Source organism: Haliotis rubra, unplaced genomic scaffold, assembly GCF_003918875.1.
Source record: "Haliotis rubra isolate DU_JTF1 unplaced genomic scaffold, ASM391887v1 Scf150, whole genome shotgun sequence".
Lineage (NCBI taxonomy): Eukaryota > Metazoa > Mollusca > Gastropoda > Lepetellida > Haliotidae > Haliotis > Haliotis rubra.
The window spans coordinates 355,516-381,192 of NW_025765448.1; the positions used below are offsets into that span (position 1 = coordinate 355,516).

Here is a 25,677-nt window from a genome sequence, read left to right on the forward strand (position 1 = left end):
GGTGTTTTATTCTTTGAAAGATTTTGATTGTTTGAATAATATTTACATAAGAAATTGACACATTTAGTGCAGTACACCATATTCTAAACCTTTACACAAGTGTTAGAAGATCAAACGTAGCCATAACTGCAATTACTTTAGTTCCTATGATGTACAATATTCAATGCATTTGAACTAATATTGCAGTTTCACATGAACAGGTTAATGAACGGTGATTTGATTAAACCTTATAAGTAAAACTGATAATATTTAATGAAAATGATTTATGTATGTTATGAAATGTATATGCGCACACATTTAAAGGAATTGTCTTGTTCATTGCACATTTTTGTGTCGTTTTATAGAGAAAACAATGATGTAAATTGATTGGCCAGGTGCGCGTTTGTCGGAAACGTTTTATGATTCACTATCATATCAAACTCTAACAATATTTATACGAAAATTGTTTAAAAATGTATAAACCATGTCATGTCTTAATTTGGACAAATCTTACATCCATATTCTAATATATAGTACGTACTAGTTCCATATATAAAAAGCTATCTTTTTTGCATCTTCCATTGCATACTTATGAAGAGAAATAGCTACATAATCATAAATAAAGAAAATTCCTATCCTAAACAAAATATTCAGTGTTGTGAAATGTTATTTTTCATTTACGTTAAATTGATGCCAAACAGGTGCGCGTGTTGCTCATGATAAGATACACAGTCAAACTGTCTAATTGTTGATATATTCAGGACACTATTTAAAATGGAAAAAAACAGTCATTTTATGTTTTTTTAAAGAGTGTTAATTCTGACAAAGAAGCCGAGACCTTTCACACAATTAATGGAAATTAGGTGAGATATATACTGATCAGCATACCAATGTCGTCTTTTTCCGACGTCGCAAAATGCATAAAACAAGCAATGACGTCAACTAAAATGTTGTATTATTTTCAGCAATTTCTTTACATTTGAAGATATGGCTAGTATTCTGGTAATAACGATGCAAAATTAGTCAAAATACATCTACACAAACAGGAGAATATGGGAATCTAAGAACTAACTTATATATCGGACAGGGCCATCCAAATCACTATTACGTGCTTTCACATGTAGTACGTTGTCATCTTTTCTTATAAATTGTGAAGCAACCAAAGCGTATCCGCTCACATTGGGAAACTTTGAATTGGAATAGTTTGGTTCACCGAGAACGAAAAATAACGAAAATATAGCGTCCGTATCCACAACAAATACTCTCCATGTCATCTGAGTTACATTGACCTAGTGTTAAGCATAACGGAATTATGCCCCCTTATCATTATATGTGTATGACCTCTTTGTCGTCGTTTAACGTCGTAGAAGAAAATCCATTTTTGACATTTATTGCGAGTCATTTTTAATGTTGAGCGTATAATGTTATGCATAAGCACATAAATAGAGAATACTACACGAGGTGTCATTACATACGAATTATACGAAACGAGTGTCCTTCCTGTGGTATCTGACCGAGCGAAAGCGAGGTCAGATAACATAGGAAGGTCACGAGTTTCGTATAATTCGTATGTAATGAGACCGAGTGTGGTATTTTATTTATTACCCACGTCTTACATGCATTAAACTGACAAAATAGCGAATTTTTTTTAATATTTTGGTTTCAAACCGAAACCGGTTTCAGAAAGGGGTTGCGGAAGAGTTTTGTACTGTAGTACAATATTTGCATGACGTCACACCAAAATGACGTCACTGCCTTGGTAACCGACGTCACGATGCATGTCAGTTGTCATCGCCTCGAACAGCCTCCTATATTAAACTACTCCGTAGCACCCCGTTTCTTGGTTTGCAGTTGCTTCATTGGCTAACATCACTGGTGGAAACATTGCGTTTATGTTTTTCGACGGATATATTAAAACGCGAGTTTTGGGGAATCAGCTCGCTTGGCAAGAGGTCTGCCCATACCAACCCACACACAACACAACACCTGAGTAAATAAACAAGGAGTTTATTACACAGCAGTCACTGAACGATTTTACATAATCAGTCAATAATAGCATAGTTTACAATTAATTATTAGAACATGTTCACAATGCAGTCAGATATCAAAGTACATAAACATCACATGTAGATTCGTTATACACGACACATCCTACATTAATCACGATACATATTCCAATGTACACAACAATAGTTCAGTACACTACACATCACCCCAGTGGGGATTCATACAATCTACATTCTGTAACGGTCCCAAACAGCATATAGTATTCACAACGTAATACAATAGTTAAAATATCCGACACACTCTATACATTCTATACTAGTCACGAAACAGTGTAGTGTCAATCAGTATTAAATAAACAATCCTAAACTGTAATACAGAAGATATGAGACACACACTAAGGGATGCCTGGTTCCACATAAACCTGAAGGTACTGCCAAGGGTGGTAACATATAGTTAAGGTATTTACAATAGGTGAAAGTTAACATAGAATAGCAATGGTATGTCAAAGTAGAAGGAAGTAAAGTTTCTTACCTGAGTGAATTTACTAGACAGCCACCCGCTGGTTTGTGACTTTCATCCGTAATTTATATATATATTCTAGCTATCGCAAATAATCGCGTTTACAGATAAAACTTACGATAACGTTGTTATTGTGAACGTGAGATTATGTCCTTTAGTTGGACCGAAGCATCGATGGCCAGTCGCGAGTATGCCACGAAGGTATATGTGGCACGCACGTGATTTGACCAACGTGGAATACAAACAGCCGTAAAGACAGATAAACGTAATGCACCTTGGTTCTATAAGCTTTAGAGATACTGGTCCCGGATTAAGTCCGATGCTCGTTATCAATGTAAGATTGAGGAACGTAGTCGGTTAGTCTGTAATATTTCCAGTTTTCAATAACGCATATCGTTATAAAATATTGGTAAAACTTTGTCTAGTTTTTCCGTGTTAATAGTAATAATGTCTCAGTTCGACTCACAATTAAACAGCTACACGGCAACGTTCTCGATGCTTACATTCCCACAATGCATTTAAGTTGTAGAATGAATGAATTCACGTGTTTGTTATGAATGAAAATATAGTTACGTCAGAATGTGACCTAATTGAGAGGTCATCGGTTATCCAATCAAATCGTTAGAATCTCAGGTCAAGTCGTTACGACACAGGTCAACGCGATACGACACACGTGTGACGTACGAGATTAGTATGCAACTACCCATACGTTGACCACGTGGGTAATAAATCCAATTCATATACACTTATGTCGTTCAGATATCAGGCTGTATTTCCTTCGCTCACACTTTCCGTAAAGATGCCAAAATAAAAAATTCGTAGCACAGTGCTTTTATTGGTGCGCGATAAAAAGCGGAGAAATTTACTGTTTTTTAACGCATAACAAAAATTTGGGCAACATTTAGCAAGGTCTATTTCTCAAACCGCCGAGGTAGTTGCACTTATATTTATACCAACGGATGGGAAATTTAATATTCTACATTTCTGTATAATTTTATAACCGTACATAGATCGAGGACCACGCGAGCGCAATTCTCGCACAACGTTCACTTTTCAAACCGTATGAAAATGTGCGCCTGAAAAAAAACTCGGCATCAAGGGGGTTAACTGTAATCACTTCTACCTGAAGATAAAAGTGAAACATGTTGGAGAAGATCCGTGTCGTGCAATTATTTCAGAAATTTCTTCTTCTCATATATACTCAGCAGCAGAAAAAACGTCAGTACGAATTCAAAATCAGATAGGCATTGTAATCAAATCATTATAGAAATGGACATAATAAGCGGATCAAAATTTTTGTGTGTACAATATGTTGACACATCAACCTATAACTCAATCAAGACATTACGATTTCCACCCCATACCATGATGCTTGCACCTCCCCATGAGTCTCTTTCCATAACACATTGGTCTGAGTAACGCTGGCCACGTCGTCGCCAATATTCTTGTTCTGCCATCTGCAGTTGATACGCAGTACCGACTCTCATCTGTGAACAGAACAGTTCTCCATTGCCTGTCTCGCCAGTTTTGATGTTGTAGGGCAAACTGTAGACGTTCATGCCGATGACGAGGGGTGAGGATAGGTCCACGGTAAGGTCTACGGCAATGGAGGTTCCCGCTGTTAAGACGTCGGTGTACTGTATCAGTACTGATTGTTCTTCCGTATGTTCCCACCGTCTGGCGTGCTGTTTCGGATGCCTGTATGAAGGATAACTATACATGCTGTCGCACAACATGGCGGTCTTGTCGTCTTGTCGTCTTGTTGTCACCCTTGGTCTGCCAGTACGGGCGCGCACACACACACACACACACACATACAGCAGCACGACCCATACTTTGGGCAATCATAACCTGTTTCATGTGAGGTAGATAAACGAGCTTGGAACTTAACTTCAGGTGGGGTCAATACCGCAAAGTCTTGTCAGTATGACTTTCTACGTTTCGTGGTTTAGATCTGGGTTTAGGTAGGCAGCAGTATAGTCCAGAAGATGATATACCATCATAATGGTTAATATTTCTAGTTTTACAGATCTAATTAGCTTATCTGCCATCTAGTTTCATGTTCATGGAACCCTCAACATCGTAGGTGTGTATCTGGTCGTGTATTTGCAAGATATATGTTTCTTCTGCAATCCTCTTCTCCAGACTCACAGACTCTAACCACATTTCAATACACCTGAAGGGATAAAGTTTCAAAACCTTACTCAACAGTTGTGGTTCCTTTACAATGTGACACTCAACTCAACTCAACTCAACTCAACTCAACTCACCTTACCTCACCGCATCTTACCTCACCCCACCTCACCTCGCATCGCATCGCATCGCATCGCATCGCATCGCATCACATCACATGATACACCATGACAAAGCGGTCCTCATGGTCACATCTGTAATGTTGTCGGTTATATTGAAAAAACTGAAGTGTTATTAGCACATAACCAATTATATTGATGAAAAGGAACGCTACATATGCTTTGCATATACCAGTATATATTTAACAATGTCAGTATCAATAACATGAACGTCCAATGGTCTTGAATACAATTTACAGAAATGAATTCAAACATTGCAACCTTGTAATATTTGGACGGCGTGAGTGTATTTTCAAATCTGTCAAAGCTAAATTACTTGTTTGCGGTTGAAGGAACTAAGCCAACAACTCTTTAGTTTGAGGAAACAGTCAGCATGGCCAGTGAACAAGTATTTTGATATCGCTCCATCTTGAGAAGATAGATATTAATAAATATAAGAGCATATCTGTACCGCGCATATATCCATGCCAAAGCGCACAAACAATTTGATGATTATTACCCCGGATAATCCAAGCTGCCTGTGTTGCCCTTGAAGGTTAATACTAGTGGTCACATGACTTATCCCACCGGGTACCCATTTTATGCTGAGTGAACAGAGGTAATTTTAAATAAACTTACTTCCCTAAGGTGGGACCACATGTATCACATGTGCTTCGTGTGGGGCAGGACTGAAATCCTAGAAACTTTCAGGCGTCAAGCTGCCAAACACTGTCACCCATCCAAGATTCAAAGTTGCTTAATTTCAACTAATTTGTGAACTGAGCTCTATGCACAGGACCACTCACCACCACTGCTTGGGAATAGAAGGTTACACAGACTACAAGCGGCATCAAAACGAGGCTGTAAACATGCACCAAACCACTGTATTCGTAAGGTACCAAAAAACAACAATAACAGGCTTATCACATACATCATCATCGAACAGCAGTTTGTTTCATGCCACCATCAAAACTGATTGTATACTTTGTTATGAGTTCATGCGGCTTTTGCAGATTAAGCAGATGATTGATTGTTATTCTGTTCATTCTTACTTGAATAGTAGGAGCTAAAACCTACCGGACGTGTGCTCATGTTTTTCATCTCTCACCAATACATAACATTCTGGAAGATGTTCACAATTCACGCCTCATTTTGAATTCTCTTGAGAGAAACTGTGAAACTGTTACCCGTATTTGCCATTAACGTAACACACAATAAACAATACAGTACTTATATTCCGAGCCAAAATACTTTATTTCATTCTTGATTCCAAGACAAACCACTCACTCTCTAACGGAGCATTTAGATGAGGAATATACAAGAAAATTGGATAGATAAATATTGTCATTTCTGGAACATACAGTAACTTCAAGTTCACTGGTCATCTGTCCCTGTTTCCTCGCTTCCATCAGTGTCGGCCGTCCCTTCATCGACGTGATTCACATCGGAATACGGTAAGGGTACGGGAACACCCTGAACGTTCTCGTCTTGGCTTGGCTGGTATGCATGAAAGCCTTGTGGAACAAGGTCATTGCGGTCACCCTTGCGGCTTCTTTTCGATGGATATTTGTAGAAGATACCTGTGGCGGCTTGAACCTCTACCTCGCAAAAATTCAACAGTTCGTCGCCCGTTTTCATGATGCGGATATATTGGCCTTCTGGGTAGGCAATCCGGAAGTATTTCTCATAGTGTGAAGTGAACTGGAAGGTTAGGAAGGGACACACAATCTCGATGGTTTCGTTGAGGCCAACGCCGCCAGGGTCGCCGATGCTGCCACAGTTGACCACGTTGCCAGGGCTGCCAGACAAGGGGTTGTTCTCGACAACGTCGATGGTAATGTCTCTGAGACGATCAGCTGCAAAACAAATGGATAAATGTGATATTAATCAGACATTCTGTGTAACATGGTTATGTGTTTGTCGAGAAAATGAGTGAGTTCGACCACGGTGTTAAGCTAACAAGCTGTGATATGGCTAGAATACTGTTCAGAGCGGCGTCAAACCATGTACTCAGTTTACAAATGAACATGACGGTATGTTGTATATAACGTACCACAACAATCTCCTCTGTTGAAGATCTTGACGCTGTAGATCTCCATGTTAGCCCCGAGGTCCACATACCACACGGGGTCGGTGTCCCCGAAATCGCTAGAGAAGCAGCTGCCTGAGAGGAAGTCGCCGTTTGGGTCACCGTCGACAGCCAAGTCTGCCGTTGCGTTGAGGTTTTCAGATCCGAAAAAGAAAGACGACGTGGATCCGGCGGCCTGTCCTTGAGCGACCTCGCTTGTTGAAACGAATACATTCCATGCTGACAAAACAAAATGCGATGAAGACTTGTAACAATTAAAGACATTAACTCTTTGAACATTACAATACAGTTAGCAACTAATTTCTTACCGTAAATCATATCTCATGATTATATTTGTATTCGGCCCAGCATTGCTAAAAGCCAACAACTTCTTATTTATCAAATATACATCTGTCGTAGATGTTTAACGTTCAAGTGTATATTACTTGATTGGTTATACTTCAGTCCGCTGCCTGGTCAAGCGGACAATGGGAACCATGAATGCCCAACAACAACTACATCATGATGTGACACATCGCATTCACAGACCACGAGCTGTGAAACTGGCCCAAGGACAACAAACGCTGATCTGTACGTGTTGTTCGAACTGCTTCTGCAACTACATCCATTTAATGCCAACTGCCATGATATGCTTTGACGATGAATAAGTAATGTTGAAGTTTGAGCAAGGTTAACTTTCTCGAACGAGGCGCTGCTTTTTAATTACTTTGATTCATTCTGTGTTCTAACACTGATGTTACTTTCCTATATATCGTGTAATTTACTCTGAACATAAAGAAACAGAATGAACATTAACTTGCTAAATAGTCGGTTAATCTTACTAGTCCCAGTCTTGTTAAAAAACAATTCAAGTCGATTGACCTACCTGACGTCATAATAATAACAACGTCACTACTTGTCACGTCCCGATTAACCTTGACCTTCGACTTAACCCAAATTCTAATGGCTCCCACAGGACAGATCACACCTGTATATCAGTTATGTCTTGAGAAATCAATTAATGTACTTGTCAGAGATATGCTGCCCTTTATGCCAGATGGAACCTGGTTCGTTGGATATTCGATATATCTGGAATTGACGGTTTATGTATACAAAGCGATCTTAGCGCTACGAAGTTCGTATTTCCCATATCTATTTATACCAACTCAGTTGGACAGTAGAAGACCTTCCGTTAGAAGTTTCGATCGCATCGGGTCCTTTAAAACTATCTGTCTACTAAAAAAACAAATATGTCTAAAAGATTGTCACAAAAACATAGATTTCAGCTTCATTTCGTTTCAAATATAGCAAGCAGGGTGTGTTCACTAAGTTTAACTTACCACGGGCGGACCCCATGACCATGAAGAGAAGGAGAGCACGAGCGATCATGTTGCTTGCTTTGAGAACAACAATGTTGTGTCGAATGTCACACGAATCATGGAACTTATATACTAAAGAATTCTAATGTAAAACTCATTTCATTACAATTTCATTACTAACATAATAATATTAATGAGTTTGGTTTCGACATACTGTGTGTTTCTAGTTTGTCAAACATTTACGTGTCAACACTTGAACTCACTTTATGTATAAACATGTAAACATATCGAAGACAAGTCAATAATGACATTGCATTGGTAAACAATTTGAATTTGAATATTAATGTTAACGAACTTTTCTGCTCAGGGAGACTAGGTGCAGTTTATCAGTAAAAACCTCTCCAAAAAGGGTGGAAAACTACCTTACTGATTCTGTAAACAGACAAAGATTTGGTATTTGTTAAAAAAGAACGGACTTGGTTCAAAAATGAATACTATGTTGCGTTCTTGGTACCAAAATGTGAAAGCCTATGAATGAACGAATGAACGAACAAACGAACGAACGAATGAATGAATGAATGAATATATTTCCTCAAGATTTCAATCCGAAGATCATATACATAGATACATCAAATATTCACAGCAACATATTCACAGGCGGGTGCACACATGTACAGAGCAAAGGCAAGGAAGGACCTAACATGCACACTTGAGTGATGATACCATGGAATACAGGTATTTACAAAATAGGACAATCATACATCTCCATGACATTTCATCTATGTGCTCAGGTTTCTAATCTAGCGAGAATTACTTTCTCAAAGAGTTTTCCAATACACGATATTAAAGTTATTCCTCTATTGGTTTTAGGATCATGTTTTGCTTTTTGCCTTTGATCTATGTTCTGTGTGAACATAATCCGGACCAGGAGATGTATTTTATTGAGATTATTGATGTGTCCCTTTAACTTCGTCTATTTCAATACATTCACGCAAAACATCCTCATCACATGATAAGTGTTCATGGCTTATATTTGTAACCTTTTTGTCAACTGATATTTTGAAGTTGTCAAATGATGAAGAGCATTGGGGCTTAGCTAGATCAGCAAATTAATCACCCCAGAGTTCACAAATATCCTCCGCTGTATTTGCACTAGTTCTTTAACAACAGGATTTTGTCGCATGTTGCGTTCTGTGTATCAAAATGTGAAAGCAATTAATGTAAATACAGACTCTGGGTTTTTTAATGTCCTCAAGGGGTACGTCAAGGTTGTGTTCTTAGTCCTTTTCTGTTCTCACCTTTCATGTATTGGTCAAGGAAACCACGCCCACGTGTACAAATGGCGTTTAGTTATTCCCTGACTTACTCTCTTCTACTATTTGCTGATTACGTTTTATTTTCTGATGCTGTAATAAGACTCCAAAGGCAAACTGATATTTGAGAAAATTAGAATAATTGCGTCTGGTGTCTTCAAGTTATTTAAACAAGACGAGAATTGTTGTATTTGACTTTCTAGAACGGACAAATGGATCTACGAACATGTTCCAATTAAAGTTTCTTCGCCGTACAACTACATTGGAATGCATTTTCGAGAAATCTCGCTTGGCAGGTATCTATAAACCAGCCGACCCCTCAAGCTAAGAAGGTTCTCATTTCCGCGCAGTTTGTATAATTATGAAAATATCTCATATCAACTGCACTAGACGCCAAAAGAAACGTTACCCTCGTACCTTTATGAATTACTGAAAAACTATCAAAGATATTTTAGAAGGTTTTAGTTTACAAGAAAGCTTAACAACACAGCTTTATGCAAATCACGAAAAAACATTCTCAAATGCATTCATATTTGGGTGAAATGCATTTTTTTCAGAAGGGTTCAATTGTCCTATATTCGTCCATGCCGAAATAAACCAATAGTAGTGATTTTGATGTTCAGATTACTTCAACCCGAATGCAGTTCAAGGCTCTAGTTGATTTCTTTGCAGATGTTTTAATTATGCATCTGGAAACTAGTTAAGCAGTCCGGTAATGTTAACAAAGTTGAATGTTTAGGCTAACACGTACAATACGTTTTTAAAGTTGCATGTTCTTTTCTGTCTTGGCTACAAGAAAACACAAAAAGGACAGTTTCCTTCAACGTTCTAATAATGGATATGGTACACTTAACAAACCATCTGTTTTCGCTCAAAATGAAACGTATGGAGCTAAGTCAACATGGTGAAATTCTTGAAAACATTTAAGTAAGTATGGCAAATCTGCTGTCTTGGATGGTATTACTCCTGAGTTTATGTGGTTATGTGTTTGCTTTGTTTGTGAAGTTTGAAAAGGCTTTCGGCCTCGTTCACAGATCTAAGTTAGGGCATATTCTATCACGTCAAGGTGTATCCTCCAAGTTTACGAAGGTGTTGCAATCCATTTATGACTGTGCTAAGGCATGTGCTCGTTCTAGTCGAGGATGTTCTCAACCGTTTGATTGTCCTTTAGGGATTAAGGCAAGGCTGTATCTTAAGTCCCCTTTTGTTTTCGGTGTTTATAATTGAACTTGCTAAAGAAAAAGAGTCTAATTGTTCGCAGGGTATTCAAGTGCATCAGGAATTAGTGGAAGTATTCTTATTGTTATTTGCTGATGACGTTATTCTCATTTCTGATACTATTTTTGGTCTTCAAAAGTGTGTAGATATTTTAAAATCATTCTGTGGTGGTTGCAGGTTGTCTTAAGTAAAACGAAAGTTGTTGTTTTAAAAAATGGCGGGATATTGCCTCATCACGAAAGATGGTATTTTAACGGTATCAAATTGGAATGTGCAACTTCTTATAAATATCTTGTGTTTACAAGTTGACTTTCATGGCAGAAACATGTACATAATGCAGCGCTTCAAGCAAAAAAGGTTTTATGTGGTATTTTTGTTTCAATGTATAAATTAAGGCCACTTTCGTTTAAGCTTTTCTTTAAAATATTTGATTCTCAAGTAAGTCCTATTTTGTTTTATGGTTCAGAAATTTGGTGGTTAAATCAAGACATGTGTTCGGAAATAGAGGTTATACATATGTAAGCTTGTAAAAGATTTCTCGGGGTATAATCTTCAACGTCTAACCATATTTTTAGAGGTGATTGTGGCCGCTATGCCCTGCACATTTTTGCATATAAAAGAGTCATCTCATAAACTGTTAGCTATGCTCAATTACAGATATGTTAAAGTTACAATATGCAATTGCAAGCTCCTATTCATGGTAAGGTCAACTGGGCTTCTAATGTTAGAGATATTTTATGTTCACTCTGTTTTGGTTATGTTTGGGACCAATAATGTATTAACAATATTCTATGTTGGTCAATGAATTTTTCAACCGAGTAAAATGTTGTTATGAACAAGACTGGCATTCTGATGTCCAAAAAAGTCCTGAAAGGTATTTGTATTGTATGAATAAACAAAGTTTTTGGCGTGGTGGGCGAGCTGTGTAGGGCGCCAGGCTAGTAATCCAGCGAGGTTGAGGTGCCGGGATCGAACCGACCTGTGACCGGGTATACAAGCCTTGGAGTCAACTTTGTGTGCAGACTCTTTCAGTGTTGCCACAACCCCTAGTGTACAGTACACAACCCAGTGCACTTAAAAGAACCCACGAATCTGTTGGTAAATGACCAGATGGTGGCCACATGAATACGTGCAAACACCTCGTTGCGGGTACAGCAAAGTGCCAGTCCCAGTCCACCCAGCTGTAAATGGGTACCTCGTAATGATGTGAAAGCCACACTAACTCGATGCGCCTAGTGGCTGCAAGAATGGTATGCTCCCAGGGGTGAAGTTGATTGATAATACGACGTGCCGTTGAGATTCGATTATGATCGAGGGAAAAACAAAGCGCCTGTGAGCAGCCGAGCTGGAACTCGGCGCTATATAAATAGATTATAATAATAATAACAATGATAAAAGGTTTTTCAACAGAATTGTATATTACCACTTTAACATGTGATAAATAGAGAATACTACACGAGGTGTCATTACATACGAATTATTCGAAACGAGTGTCCTTTCTATGGTATCTAACCGAGCGAAAGCGAGGTCAGAAACCATAGGAAGGTCACGAGTTTCGTATAATTCGTATGCAATGAGACCAAGTGTGGTATTTTATTTATTACTCACGTCTTACATGCATTGAATTGACAAAATTGCGTATTTTTGTTATTGTAATGGTTTCAAACCGAAACCGGTTTCATAAAGAGGTTGCGGAAGAATTTTGTTCTGAAGTGCACTTTTGCATTACGTCACACTAAATTGACGTCACTACGCCATTCTCGTCTGTCCCCTTGGTAACCGACGTCACCATGCATGTCAGTTGTCATCGCCTCTCGTACAGCCTCCTACAGTAAACTACTCCGTAGCACCTCGTTTCTTGATTTCCAGTTGCTTCATTCGGCTAACATCACTTGTGGAAACATTGCGTTTATGTTTTTCGACGGATATAATGTCTCAGTTCGACTCACAATTAAACAGCGACACGGCAACGTTCGCAATGTTTACATTCCCACAATGCATTAAGTTGTAGAATGAATGAATTCACGTGTTTGTTATGAATGAAAAAATAGTTACGTCAGAATGTGACCTAATTGAGAGGTCATCGGTTATCCAATCAAATCGTTAGAATCTCAGGTCATGTCATTACGACACAGGTCAACGCGATACGACACTCGTGTGACGTACGAGATTAGTATGCAACTACCCATACGTTGACCTCGTTGGTAATAAATGTTTCTTTGTAACCTGAGAACGTTGTAAAGCAATATCTAGTATACTCTCCACGTGCTGTCGCATATACCCCGTCAGGCGTCGTATCAGTTGCAGAGGAAGCTGTCGCCATTTTTGGAGCAAAACTGCTTCCAATTCAAGTAAATTTTGAACAGGTGGTACATATTCTTGTATCCGTCGCCCAATTAAGTCCCAAATGCGCTCCAAGGGGTTTAGGACTGGACTCTTGGCGGACCACGGAAAGTGAGTCACTGCATTGTTGTGAATGATGCTGTCACTGCACGAGGACGGTGTGGCCTTGCGTTGTCATCCATAAATACAGGCCTTTTTGCAAGAGGATGATTATCAAGAGGGAGCTATTCCAGTGTAATGTTGCCAAGTCCAGTTTACAGTCATGAGAGCAACTGCCACCAAAGGCAATGTAAGGTTGAATAGTTTGTTTTTTTGCTGCAAATGCTGTATGTTGCTGCCTCCAAACTCTCCGTCAGTTAAATGAAGGAGGAATCGGCTTTCATCAGTCCAATGTATTCTTCGCCAAGTCCGCAGATTCAAACATTGCCGTGGTAAACACCAAGTGCTTGTTGGTGATGATAGCTCAGTAGAGGACGTTTGAAGACTCTTCTAAAGTTGTACCTTGGGCGATTCCAAACTGTTTTGGTAGCAACCCGGCGAAATGGTAACCAGTGGTGCTTAAGAACATTGCCTGTGCCGAACGGTTGTCGTCGAGTGAGCCGCAGGTATGCGCAGTCTTCACGATCTGACGTCACTCTGGGTCGTCCAGAACGTTGGGGTTCCTGAAGCTCATTGGTTTCCTTGTATTTTCTGACTAAACGACTGTGTACTGGACATTGATTTCCGGACCATTTTAAAGGACATTCAGCGTTATCCATACTAATGATTTGGCATCTCTGGCCATCTGACAGTCTTCCTCATACCATAGTGACTGACAAATAATTCAAACTCGTGCAGCTTAAATGCCGACATGGGGCACGTGCACAAACTGCTCCTGCACATCAAAACCGAAACAGGAGTCTCATTAACCAATTCAGACAATGACCTACTTTAAAGTCGATCCGAATTTTCTCGTGTAAAAGTGAACAGAAACACTACAAACAACTATGGTTACACGAACTTTTAATTCCTTGTTTCATAAAATGGTATTACTAATGAATTTTAATTTTAAACTTTAAAAACATCGTAGTTCTATATTTTATGACTATAGTGGAGCGGCTAAGCAGAAAAAATGTGCATTTAATGATAAAAGCATGAAACGTTGCACATTTATAGACTGATGTCTAAATTAAACATGTTATTGACTACACCATGGGCTAGATAAAACACAATTTAAACAAACGACCGGACCAGCCGTAGAACCTGTCTCCATGACTGACCAAGTCAAGCTCAGTTGTGGAAGAAACTAAATTGACCATTAGAAGGAAAGAACATTCCCAGCACGCGGACCTCCCATAAGGTCAAGAGGTCATACATGTCTTCCATGCTGGGTTTCCTCACGCGGACATAGCGCCACTGGGAAATGCAAAGCCATCGGTGACATTGGTGTCTTCGTGAGAAGATAACTGCTGGGGAATAGAAGGTTACACAGAGTGCAATGGGAATCAAAATGATAATGGACAAAAGACCATGCACAAAAACACCGCATTCCTACGGTCTAAAAAACACCGTGGCATGCATATAAAATGCTTCACCATCGAAAAGCCGTTTGTTTCATCTCACCATCAAAAAAGGGGTGTATACTTTGTTATGCCCCGAGTTTATACTTACTTGAATAGAAGGAGCTAAAGGATATGTTCCTCATGTTTTGCATCTCTCACATACCAGACAAGACAGTACTTATATTTTGAATACTTTATTTTATTCACAATTCTATGACAACCCACTCACTCTCTAACGGATCATAAAGACGAAGAATAACAAGCACACCGGATGGATAGAAATTGTCATTTCTGGAACATACAGTAACTTCAAGTTCACTGGTCATCTGTATCTGTTTCCCCGCTTTCATCAGAGTCGGCCGTCCCTTCATCGACATGATTGACATCGGAATACGGTAAGGGTACGGGAACACCCTGAACGTTCTCGTCTTGGCTTGGCTGGTACACATGTAAGCACAATGCATTTAAGTTGTAGAATGAATGAATTCACGTGTTTGTTATGAATGAAAATATAGTTACGTCAGAATGTGACCTAATTGAGAGGTCATCGGTTATCCAATCAAATCGTTAGAATCTCAGGTCAAGTCGTTACGACACAGGTCAACGCGATACGACACACGTGTGACGTACGAGATTAGTATGCAACTACCCATACGTTGACCACGTGGGTAATAAATCCAATTCATATACACTTATGTCGTTCAGATATCAGGCTGTATTTTCTTCGCTCACACTTTCCGTAAAGATGCCAAAATAAAAAATTCGTAGCACAGTGCTTTTATTGGTGCGCGATAAAAAGCGGAGAAATTTACTGTTTTTTAACGCATAACAAAAATTTGGGCAACATTTAGCAAGGTCTATTTCTCAAACCGCCGAGGTAGTTGCACTTATATTTATACCAACGGATGGGAAATTTAATATTCTACATTTCTGTATAATTTTATAACCGTACGTAGATCGAGGACCACGCGAGCGCAATTCTCGCACAACGTTCACTTTTCAAACCGTATGAAAATGTGCGCCTGAAAAAACGCGGCATCAAGGGGTTAACTGTAATCACTTCTACCTGAAGATAAAAGTGAAACATGTTGGAGAAGATCCGTGTCGTGCAATTATTTCAGAAATTTCTTCTTCTCATATATACTCAGCAGCAGAAAAAACGTCAGTACGAATTCAAAATCAGATAGGCATTGTAATCAAATCATTATAGAAATGGACATAATAAGCGGATCAAAATTTTTGTGTGTACAATATGTTGACACATCAACCTATAACTCAATCAAGACATTACGATTTCCACCCCATACCATGATGCTTGCACCTCCCCATGAGTCTCTTTCCATAACACATTGGTCTGAGTAACGCTGGCCACGTCGTCGCCAATATTCTTGTTCTGCCATCTGCAGTTGATACGCAGTACCGACTCTCATCTGTGAACAGAACAGTTCTCCATTGCCTGTCTCGCCAGTTTTGATGTTGTAGGGCAAACTGTAGACGTTCATGCCGATGACGAGGGGTGAGGATAGGTCCACGGTAAGGTCTACGGCAATGGAGGTTCCCGCTGTTAAGACGTCGGTGTACTGTATCAGTACTGATTGTTCTTCCGTATGTTCCCACTGTCTGGCGTGCTGTTTCGGATGCCTGTATGAAGGGATAACTATACATGCTGTCGCACAACATGGCGGTCTTGTCGTCTTGTCGTCTTGTTGTCACCCTTGGTCTGCCAGTACGGGCGCGCACACACACACACACACATACAGCACGACCCATACTTTGGGCAATCATAACCTGTTTCATGTGAGGTAGATAAACGAGCTTGGAACTTAACTTCAGGTGGGGTCAATACCGCAAAGTCTTGTCAGTATGACTTTCTACGTTTCGTGGTTTAGATCTGGGTTTAGGTAGGCAGCAGTATAGTCCAGAAGATGATATACCATCATAATGGTTAATATTTCTAGTTTTACAGATCTAATTAGCTTATATGCCATCTAGTTTCATGTTCATGGAACCCTCAACATCGTAGGTGTGTATCTGGTCGTGTATTTGCAAGATATATGTTTCTTCTGCAATCCTCTTCTCCAGACTCACAGACTCTAACCACATTTCAATACACCTGAAGGGATAAAGTTTCAAAACCTTACTCAACAGTTGTGGTTCCTTTACAATGTGACACTCAACTCAACTCAACTCAACTCAACTCACCTTACCTCACCGCATCTTACCTCACCCCATCTCACCTCGCATCGCATCGCATCGCATCGCATCGCATCGCATCACATCACATCACATGATACACCATGACAAAGCGGTCCTCATGGTCACATCTGTAATGTTGTCGGTTATATTGAAAAAAACTGAAGTGTTATTAGCACATAACCAATTATATTGATGAAAAGGAACGCTACATATGCTTTGCATATACCAGTATATATTTAACAATGTCAGTATCAATAACATGAACGTCCAATGGTCTTGAATACAATTTACAGAAATGAATTCAAACATTGCAACCTTGTAATATTTGGACGGCGTGAGTGTATTTTCAAATCTGTCAAAGCTAAATTACTTGTTTGCGGTTGAAGGAACTAAGCCAACAACTCTTTAGTTTGAGGAAACAGTCAGCATGGCCAGTGAACAAGTATTTTGATATCGCTCCATCTTGAGAAGATAGATATTAATAAATATAAGAGCATATCTGTACCGCGCATATATCCATGCCAAAGCGCACAAACAATTTGATGATTATTACCCCGGATAATCCAAGCTGCCTGTGTTGCCCTTGAAGGTTAATACTAGTGGTCACATGACTTATCCCACCGGGTACCCATTTTATGCTGAGTGAACAGAGGTAATTTTAAATAAACTTACTTCCCTAAGGTGGGACCACATGTATCACATGTGCTTCGTGTGGGCAGGACTGAAATCCTAGAAACTTTCAGGCGTCAAGCTGCCAAACACTGTCACCCATCCAAGATTCAAAGTTGCTTAATTTCAACTAATTTGTGAACTGAGCTCTATGCACAGGACCACTCACCACCACTGCTTGGGAATAGAAGGTTACACAGACTACAAGCGGCATCAAAACGAGGCTGTAAACATGCACCAAACCACTGTATTCGTAAGGTACCAAAAAACAACAATAACAGGCTTATCACATACATCATCATCGAACAGCAGTTTGTTTCATGCCACCATCAAAACTGATTGTATACTTTGTTATGAGTTCATGCGGCTTTTGCAGATTAAGCAGATGATTGATTGTTATTCTGTTCATTCTTACTTGAATAGTAGGAGCTAAAACCTACCGGACGTGTGCTTATGTTTTTCATCTCGCACCAATACATAACATTCTGGAAGATGTTCACAATTCACGCCTCATTTTGAATTCTCTTGAGAGAAACTGTGAAACTGTTACCCGTATTTGCCATTAACGTAACACACAATAAACAATACAGTACTTATATTCCGAGCCAAAATACTTTATTTCATTCTTGATTCCAAGACAAACCACTCACTCTCTAACGGAGCATTTAGATGAGGAATATACAAGAAAATTGGATAGATAAATATTGTCATTTCTGGAACATACAGTAACTTCAAGTTCACTGGTCATCTGTCCCTGTTTCCTCGCTTCCATCAGTGTCGGCCGTCCCTTCATCGACGTGATTGACATCGGAATACGGTAAGGGTACGGGAACACCCTGAACGTTCTCGTCTTGGCTTGGTTGGTATGCATGAAAGCCTTGTGGAACAAGGTCATTGCGGTCACCCTTGCGGCTTCTTTTCGATGGATATTTGTAGAAGATACCTGTGGCGGCTTGAACCTCTACCTCGCAAAAATTCAACAGTTCGTCGCCCGTTTTCATGATGCGGATATATTGGCCTTCTGGGTAGGCAATCCGGAAGTATTTCTCATAGTGTGAAGTGAACTGGAAGGTTAGGAAGGGACACACAATCTCGATGGTTTCGTTGAGGCCAACGCCGCCAGGGTCGCCGATGCTGCCACAGTTGACCACGTTGCCAGGGCTGCCAGACAAGGGGTTGTTCTCAACAACGTCGATGGTAATGTCTCTGAGACGATCAGCTGCAAAACAAATGGATAAATGTGATATTAATCAGACATTCTGTGTAACATGGTTATGTGTTTGTCGAGAAAATGAGTGAGTTCGACCAGGGTGTTAAGCTAACAAGCTGTGATATGGCTAGAATACTGTTCAGAGCGGCGTCAAACCATGTACTCAGTTTACAAATGAACATGACGGTATGTTGTATATAACGTACCACAACAATCTCCTCTGTTGAAGATCTTGACGCTGTAGATCTCCATGTTAGCCCCGAGGTCCACATACCACACGGGGTCGGTGTCCCCGAAATCGCTAGAGAAGCAGCTGCCTGAGAGGAAGTCGCCGTTTGGGTCACCGTCGACAGCCAAGTCTGCCGTTGCGTTGAGGTTTTCAGATCCGAAAAAGAAAGACGACGTGGATCCGGCGGCCTGTCCTTGAGCGACCTCGCTTGTTGAAACGAATACATTCCATGCTGACAAAACAAAATGCGATGAAGACTTGTAACAATTAAAAACATTAACTCTTTGAACATTACAATACAGTTAGCAACTAATTTCTTACCGTAAATCATATCTCATGATTATATTTGTATTCGGCCCAGCATTGCTAAAAGCCAACAACTTCTTATTTATCAAATATACATCTGTCGTAGATGTTTAACGTTCAAGTGTATATTACTTGATTGGTTATACTTCAGTCCGCTGCCTGGTCAAGCGGACAATGGGAACCATGAATACCCAACAACAACTACATCATGATGTGACACATCGCATTCACAGACCACGAGCTGTGAAACTGGCCCAAGGACAACAAACGCTGATCTGTACGTGTTGTTCGAACTGCTTCTGCAACTACATCCATTTAATGCCAACTGCCATGATATGCTTTGACGATGAATAAGTAATGTTGAAGTTTGAGCAAGGTTAACTTTCTCGAACGAGGCGCTGCTTTTTAATTACTTTGATTCATTCTGTGTTCTAACACTGATGTTACTTTCCTATATATCGTGTAATTTACTCTGAACATAAAGAAACAGAATGAACATTTACTTGCTAAATAGTCGGTTAATCTTACTAGTCCCAGTCTTGTTAAAAAACAATTCAAGTCGATTGACCTACCTGACGTCATAATAATAACAACGTCACTACTTGTCACGTCCCGATTAACCTTGACCTTCGACTTAACCCAAATTCTAATGGCTCCCACAGGACAGATCACACCTGTATATCAGTTATGTCTTGAGAAATCAATTAATGTACTTGTCAGAGATATGCTGCCCTTTATGCCAGATGGAACCTGGTTCGTTGGATATTCGATATATCTGGAATTGACGGTTTATGTATACAAAGCGATCTTAGCGCTACGAAGTTCGTATTTCCCATATCTATTTATACCAACTCAGTTGGACAGTAGAAGACCTTCCGTTAGAAGTTTCGATCGCATCGGGTCCTTTAAAACTATCTGTCTACTAAAAAACCAAATATGTCTAAAAGATTGTCACAAAAACATAGATTTCAGCTTCATTTCGTTTCAAATATAGCAAGCAGGGTGTGTTCACTAAGTTTAACTTACCACGGGCGGACCCCATGACCATGAAGAGAAGGAGAGCACGAGCGATCATGTTGCTTGCTTTGAGAACAACAATGTTGTGTCGAATGTCACACGAATCATGGAACTTATATACTAAAGAATTCTAATGTAAAACTCATTTCATTACAATTTCATTACTAACATAATAATATTAATGAGTTTGGTTTCGACATACTGTGTGTTTCTAGTTTGTCAAACATTTACGTGTCAACACTTGAACTCACTTTATGTATAAACATGTAAACATATCGAAGACAAGTCAATAATGACATTGCATTGGTAAACAATTTGAATTTGAATATTAATGTTAACGAACTTTTCTGCTCAGGGAGACTAGGTGCAGTTTATCAGTAAAAACCTCTCCAAAAAGGGTGGAAAACTACCTTACTGATTCTGTAAACAGACAAAGATTTGGTATTTGTTAAAAAAGAACGGACTTGGTTCAAAAATGAATTCTATGTTGCGTTCTTGGTACCAAAATGTGAAAGCCTATGAATGAACGAATGAACGAACAAACGAACGAACGAATGAATGAATGAATGAATATATTTCCTCAAGATTTCAATCCGAAGATCATATACATAGATACATCAAATATTCACAGCAACATATTCACAGGCGGGTGCACACATGTACAGAGCAAAGGCAAGGAAGGACCTAACATGCACACTTGAGTGATGATACCATGGAATACAGGTATTTACAAAATAGGACAATCATACATCTCCATGACATTTCATCTATGTGCTCAGGTTTCTAATCTAGCGAGAATTACTTTCTCAAAGAGTTTTCCAATACACGATATTAAAGTTATTCCTCTATTGGTTTTAGGATCATGTTTTGCTTTTTGCCTTTGATCTATGTTCTGTGTGAACATAATCCGGACCAGGAGATGTATTTTATTGAGATTATTGATGTGTCCCTTAACTTCGTCTATTTCAATACATTCACGCAAAACATCCTCATCACATGATAAGTGTTCATGGCTTATATGTGTAACCTTTTTGTCAACTGATATTTTGAAGTTGTCAAATGATGAAGAGCATTGAGGCTTAGCTAGATCAGCAAATTAATCACCCCAGAGTTCACAAATATCCTCCGCTGTATTTGCACTAGTTCTTTAACAACAGGATTTTGTCGCATGTTGCGTTCTGTGTATCAAAATGTGAAAGCAATTAATGTAAATACAGACTCTGGGTTTTTTAATGTCCTCAAGGGGTACGTCAAGGTTGTGTTCTTAGTCCTTTTCTGTTCTCACCTTTCATGTATTGGTCAAGGAAACCACGCCCACGTGTACAAATGGCGTTTAGTTATTCCCTGACTTACTCTCTTCTACTATTTGCTGATTACGTTTTATTTTCTGATGCTGTAATAAGACTCCAAAGGCAAACTTATATTTGAGAGAATAATTGCGTCTGGTGTCTTCAAGTTATTTAAACAAGACGAGAATTGTTGTATTTGACTTTCTAGAACGGACAAATGGATCTACGAACATGTTCCAATTAAAGTTTCTTCGCCGTACAACTACATTGGAATGCATTTTCGAGAAATCTCGCTTGGCAGGTATCTATAAACCAGCCGACCCCTCAAGCTAAGAAGGTTCTCATTTCCGCGCAGTTTGTATAATTATGAAAATATCTCATATCAACTGCACTAGACGCCAAAAGAAACGTTACCCTCGTACCTTTATGAATTACTGAAAAACTATCAAAGATATTTTAGAAGGGTTTAGTTTACAAGAAAGCTGAACAACACAGCTTTATGCAAATCACGAAAAAACATTCTCAAATGCATTCATATTTGGGTGAAATGCATTTTTTTTCAGAAGGGTTCAATTGTCCTATATTCGTCCATGCCGAAATAAACCAATAGTAGTGATTTTGATGTTCAGATTACTTCAACCCGAATGCAGTTCAAGGCTCTAGTTGATTTCTTTGCAGATGTTTTAATTATGCATCTGGAAACTAGTTAAGCAGTCCGGTAATGTTAACAAAGTTGAATGTTTAGGCTAACACGTACAATACGTTTTTAAAGTTGCATGTTCTTTTCTGTCTTGGCTACAAGAAAACACAAAAAAGGACAGTTTCCTTCAACGTTCTAATAATGGATATGGTACACTTAACAAACCATCTGTTTTCGCTCAAAATGAAACGTATGGAGCTAAGTCAACATGGTGAAATTCTTGAAAACATTTAAGTAAGTATGGCAAATCTGCTGTCTTGGATGGTATTACTCCTGAGTTTATGTGGTTATGTGTTTGCTTTGTTTGTGAAGTTTGAAAAGGCTTTCGGCCTCGTTCACAGATCTAAGTTAGGGCATATTCTATCACGTCAAGGTGTATCCTCCAAGTTTACGAAGGTGTTGCAATCCATTTATGACTGTGCTAAGGCATGTGCTCGTTCTAGTCGAGGATGTTCTCAACCGTTTGATTGTCCTTTAGGGATTAAGGCAAGGCTGTATCTTAAGTCCCCTTTTGTTTTCGGTGTTTATAATTGAACTTGCTAAAGAAAAAGAGTCTAATTGTTCGCAGGGTATTCAAGTGCATCAGGAATTAGTGGAAGTATTCTTATTGTTATTTGCTGATGACGTTATTCTCATTTCTGATACTATTTTTGGTCTTCAAAAGTGTGTAGATATTTTAAAATCATTCTGTGGTGGTTGCAGGTTGTCTGAAGTAAAACGAAAGTTGTTGTTTTAAAAAATGGCGGGATATTGCCTCATCACGAAAGATGGTATTTTAACGGTATCAAATTGGAATGTGCAACTTCTTATAAATATCTTGTGTTTACAAGTTGACTTTCATGGCAGAAACATGTACATAATGCAGCGCTTCAAGCAAAAAAGGTTTTATGTGGTATTTTTGTTTCAATGTATAAATTAAGGCCACTTTCGTTTAAGCTTTTCTTTAAAATATTTGATTCTCAAGTAAGTTCTATTTTGTTTTATGGTTCAGAAATTTGGTGGTTAAATCAAGACATGTGTTCGGAAATAGAGGTTATACATATGTAAGCTTGTAAAAGATTTCTCGGGGTATAATCTTCAACGTCTAACCATATTTTTAGAGGTGATTGTGGCCGCTATGCCCTGCACATTTTTGCATATAAAAGAGTCATCTCATAAACTGTTAGCTATGCTCAATTACAGATATGTTAAAGTTACAATATGCAATTGCAAGCTCCTATTCATGGTAAGGTCAACTGGGCTTCTAATGTTAGAGATATTTTATGTTCACTCTGTTTTGGTTATGTTTGGGACCAATAATGTATTAACAATATTCTATGTTGGTCATGAATTTTTCAACCGAGTAAAATGTTGTTATGAACAAGACTGGCATTCTGATGTCCAAGAAAGTCCTGAAAGGTATTTGTATTGTATGAATAAACAAAGTTTTTGGCGTGGTGGGCGAGCTGTGTAGGGCGCCAGGCTAGTAATCCAGCGAGGTTGAGGTGCCGGGATCGAACCGACCTGTGACCGGGTATACAAGCCTTGGAGTCAACTTTGTGTGCAGACTCTTTCAGTGTTGCCACAACCCCTAGTGTACAGTACACAACCCAGTGCACTTAAAAGAACCCACGAATCTGTTGGTAAATGACCAGATGGTGGCCACATGAATACGTGCAAACACCTCGTTGCGGGTACAGCAAAGTGCCAGTCCCAGTCCACCCAGCTGTAAATGGGTACCTCGTAATGATGTGAAAGCCACACTAACTCGATGCGCCTAGTGGCTGCAAGAATGGTATGCTCCCCAGGGAATTGAGATTGATAATACGACGTGCCGTTGAGATTCGATTATGATCGAGGGAAAAACAAAGCGCCTGTGAGCAGCCGAGCTGGAACTCGGCGCTATATAAATAGATTATAATAATAATAACAATGATAAAAGGTTTTTCAACAGAATTGTATATTACCACTTTAACATGTGATAAATAGAGAATACTACACGAGGTGTCATTACATACGAATTATTCGAAACGAGTGTCCTTTCTATGGTATCTAACCGAGCGAAAGCGAGGTCAGAAACCATAGGAAGGTCACGAGTTTCGTATAATTCGTATGCAATGAGACCAAGTGTGGTATTTTATTTATTACTCACGTCTTACATGCATTGAATTGACAAAATTGCGTATTTTTGTTATTGTAATGGTTTCAAACCGAAACCGGTTTCATAAAGAGGTTGCGGAAGAATTTTGTTCTGAAGTGCACTTTTGCATTACGTCACACTAAATTGACGTCACTACGCCATTCTCGTCTGTCCCCTTGGTAACCGACGTCACCATGCATGTCAGTTGTCATCGCCTCTCGTACAGCCTCCTACAGTAAACTACTCCGTAGCACCTCGTTTCTTGATTTCCAGTTGCTTCATTCGGCTAACATCACTTGTGGAAACATTGCGTTTATGTTTTTCGACGGATATAATGTCTCAGTTCGACTCACAATTAAACAGCGACACGGCAACGTTCGCAATGTTTACATTCCCACAATGCATTAAGTTGTAGAATGAATGAATTCACGTGTTTGTTATGAATGAAAAAATAGTTACGTCAGAATGTGACCTAATTGAGAGGTCATCGGTTATCCAATCAAATCGTTAGAATCTCAGGTCATGTCATTACGACACAGGTCAACGCGATACGACACTCGTGTGACGTACGAGATTAGTATGCAACTACCCATACGTTGACCTCGTGGGTAATAAATGTTTCTTTGTAACCTGAGAACGTTGTAAAGCAATATCTAGTATACTCTCCACGTGCTGTCGCATATACCCCGTCAGGCGTCGTATCAGTTGCAGAGGAAGCTGTCGCCATTTTTGGAGCAAAACTGCTTCCAATTCAAGTAAATTTTGAACAGGTGGTACATATTCTTGTATCCGTCGCCCAATTAAGTCCCAAATGCGCTCCAAGGGGTTTAGGACTGGACTCATGGCGGACCACGGAAAGTGAGTCACTGCATTGTTGTGAATGATGCTGTCACTGCACGAGGACGGTGTGGCCTTGCGTTGTCATCCATAAATACAGGCCTTTTTGCAAGAGGATGATTATCAAGAGGGAGCTATTCCAGTGTAATGTTGCCAAGTCCAGTTTACAGTCATGAGAGCAACTTCCACCAAAGGCAATGTAAGGTTGAATAGTTTGTTTTTTTGCTGCAAATGCTGTATGTTGCTGCCTCCAAACTCTCCGTCAGTTAAATGAAGGAGGAATCGGCTTTCATCAGTCCAATGTATTCTTCGCCAAGTCCGCAGATTCAAACACTGCCGTGGTAAACACCAAGTGCTTGTTGGTGATGATAGCTCAGTAGAGGACGTTTGAAGACTCTTCTAAAGTTGTACCTTGGGCGATTCCAAACTGTTTTGGTAGCAACCCGGCGAAATGGTAACCAGTGGTGCTTAAGAACATTGCCTGTGCCGAACGGTTGTCGTCGAGTG

At 39.4% G+C, this 25,677-nt stretch overlaps 2 protein-coding genes across 2 annotated transcripts; both read right to left on the minus strand.

Moving 5' to 3' along the window:
* Positions 1–6,148: 6,148 nt before the first annotated feature.
* Positions 6,149–8,253, minus strand: LOC124270230 (fucolectin-like). The gene is made up of 3 exons (XM_046705268.1): positions 8,205–8,253; positions 6,850–7,104; positions 6,149–6,652 (listed from the first exon to the last, which is right to left on the minus strand). The coding sequence occupies exons 1-3, from the start codon at positions 8,251–8,253 to the stop codon at positions 6,171–6,173; spliced, it is 786 nt and encodes a 261-aa protein (XP_046561224.1). The 3' UTR covers positions 6,149–6,170.
* A 9,947-nt stretch (positions 8,254–18,200) lies between these two features.
* LOC124270231 (fucolectin-like) lies at positions 18,201–20,283 on the minus strand. The gene is made up of 3 exons (XM_046705269.1): positions 20,235–20,283; positions 18,880–19,134; positions 18,201–18,682 (listed from the first exon to the last, which is right to left on the minus strand). Exons 1-3 carry the CDS (start codon positions 20,281–20,283, stop codon positions 18,201–18,203), a joined length of 786 nt encoding a protein of 261 aa, XP_046561225.1.
* Positions 20,284–25,677: the final 5,394 nt, after the last annotated feature.

What these genes read in the sequence shown, in the direction of transcription:
- LOC124270230 (XM_046705268.1), bottom strand. Translation starts at nt 8,253, where the DNA reads ATGATCGCTCGTGCTCTCCTTCTCTTCATGGTCATGGGGTCCGCCCGT. An exon ending in GGTCATGGGGTCCGCCCGTG is followed by an intron (nt 7,105 to 8,204) that starts GTAAGTTAAACT and finishes TTGTTTTGTCAG; the next exon opens with CATGGAATGTATTCGTTTCA. An exon ending in CAACAGAGGAGATTGTTGTG is followed by an intron (nt 6,653 to 6,849) that starts GTACGTTATATA and finishes TTTGTTTTGCAG; the next exon opens with CTGATCGTCTCAGAGACATT.
- LOC124270231 (XM_046705269.1), bottom strand. Translation starts at nt 20,283, where the DNA reads ATGATCGCTCGTGCTCTCCTTCTCTTCATGGTCATGGGGTCCGCCCGT. An exon ending in GGTCATGGGGTCCGCCCGTG is followed by an intron (nt 19,135 to 20,234) that starts GTAAGTTAAACT and finishes TTGTTTTGTCAG; the next exon opens with CATGGAATGTATTCGTTTCA. An exon ending in CAACAGAGGAGATTGTTGTG is followed by an intron (nt 18,683 to 18,879) that starts GTACGTTATATA and finishes TTTGTTTTGCAG; the next exon opens with CTGATCGTCTCAGAGACATT.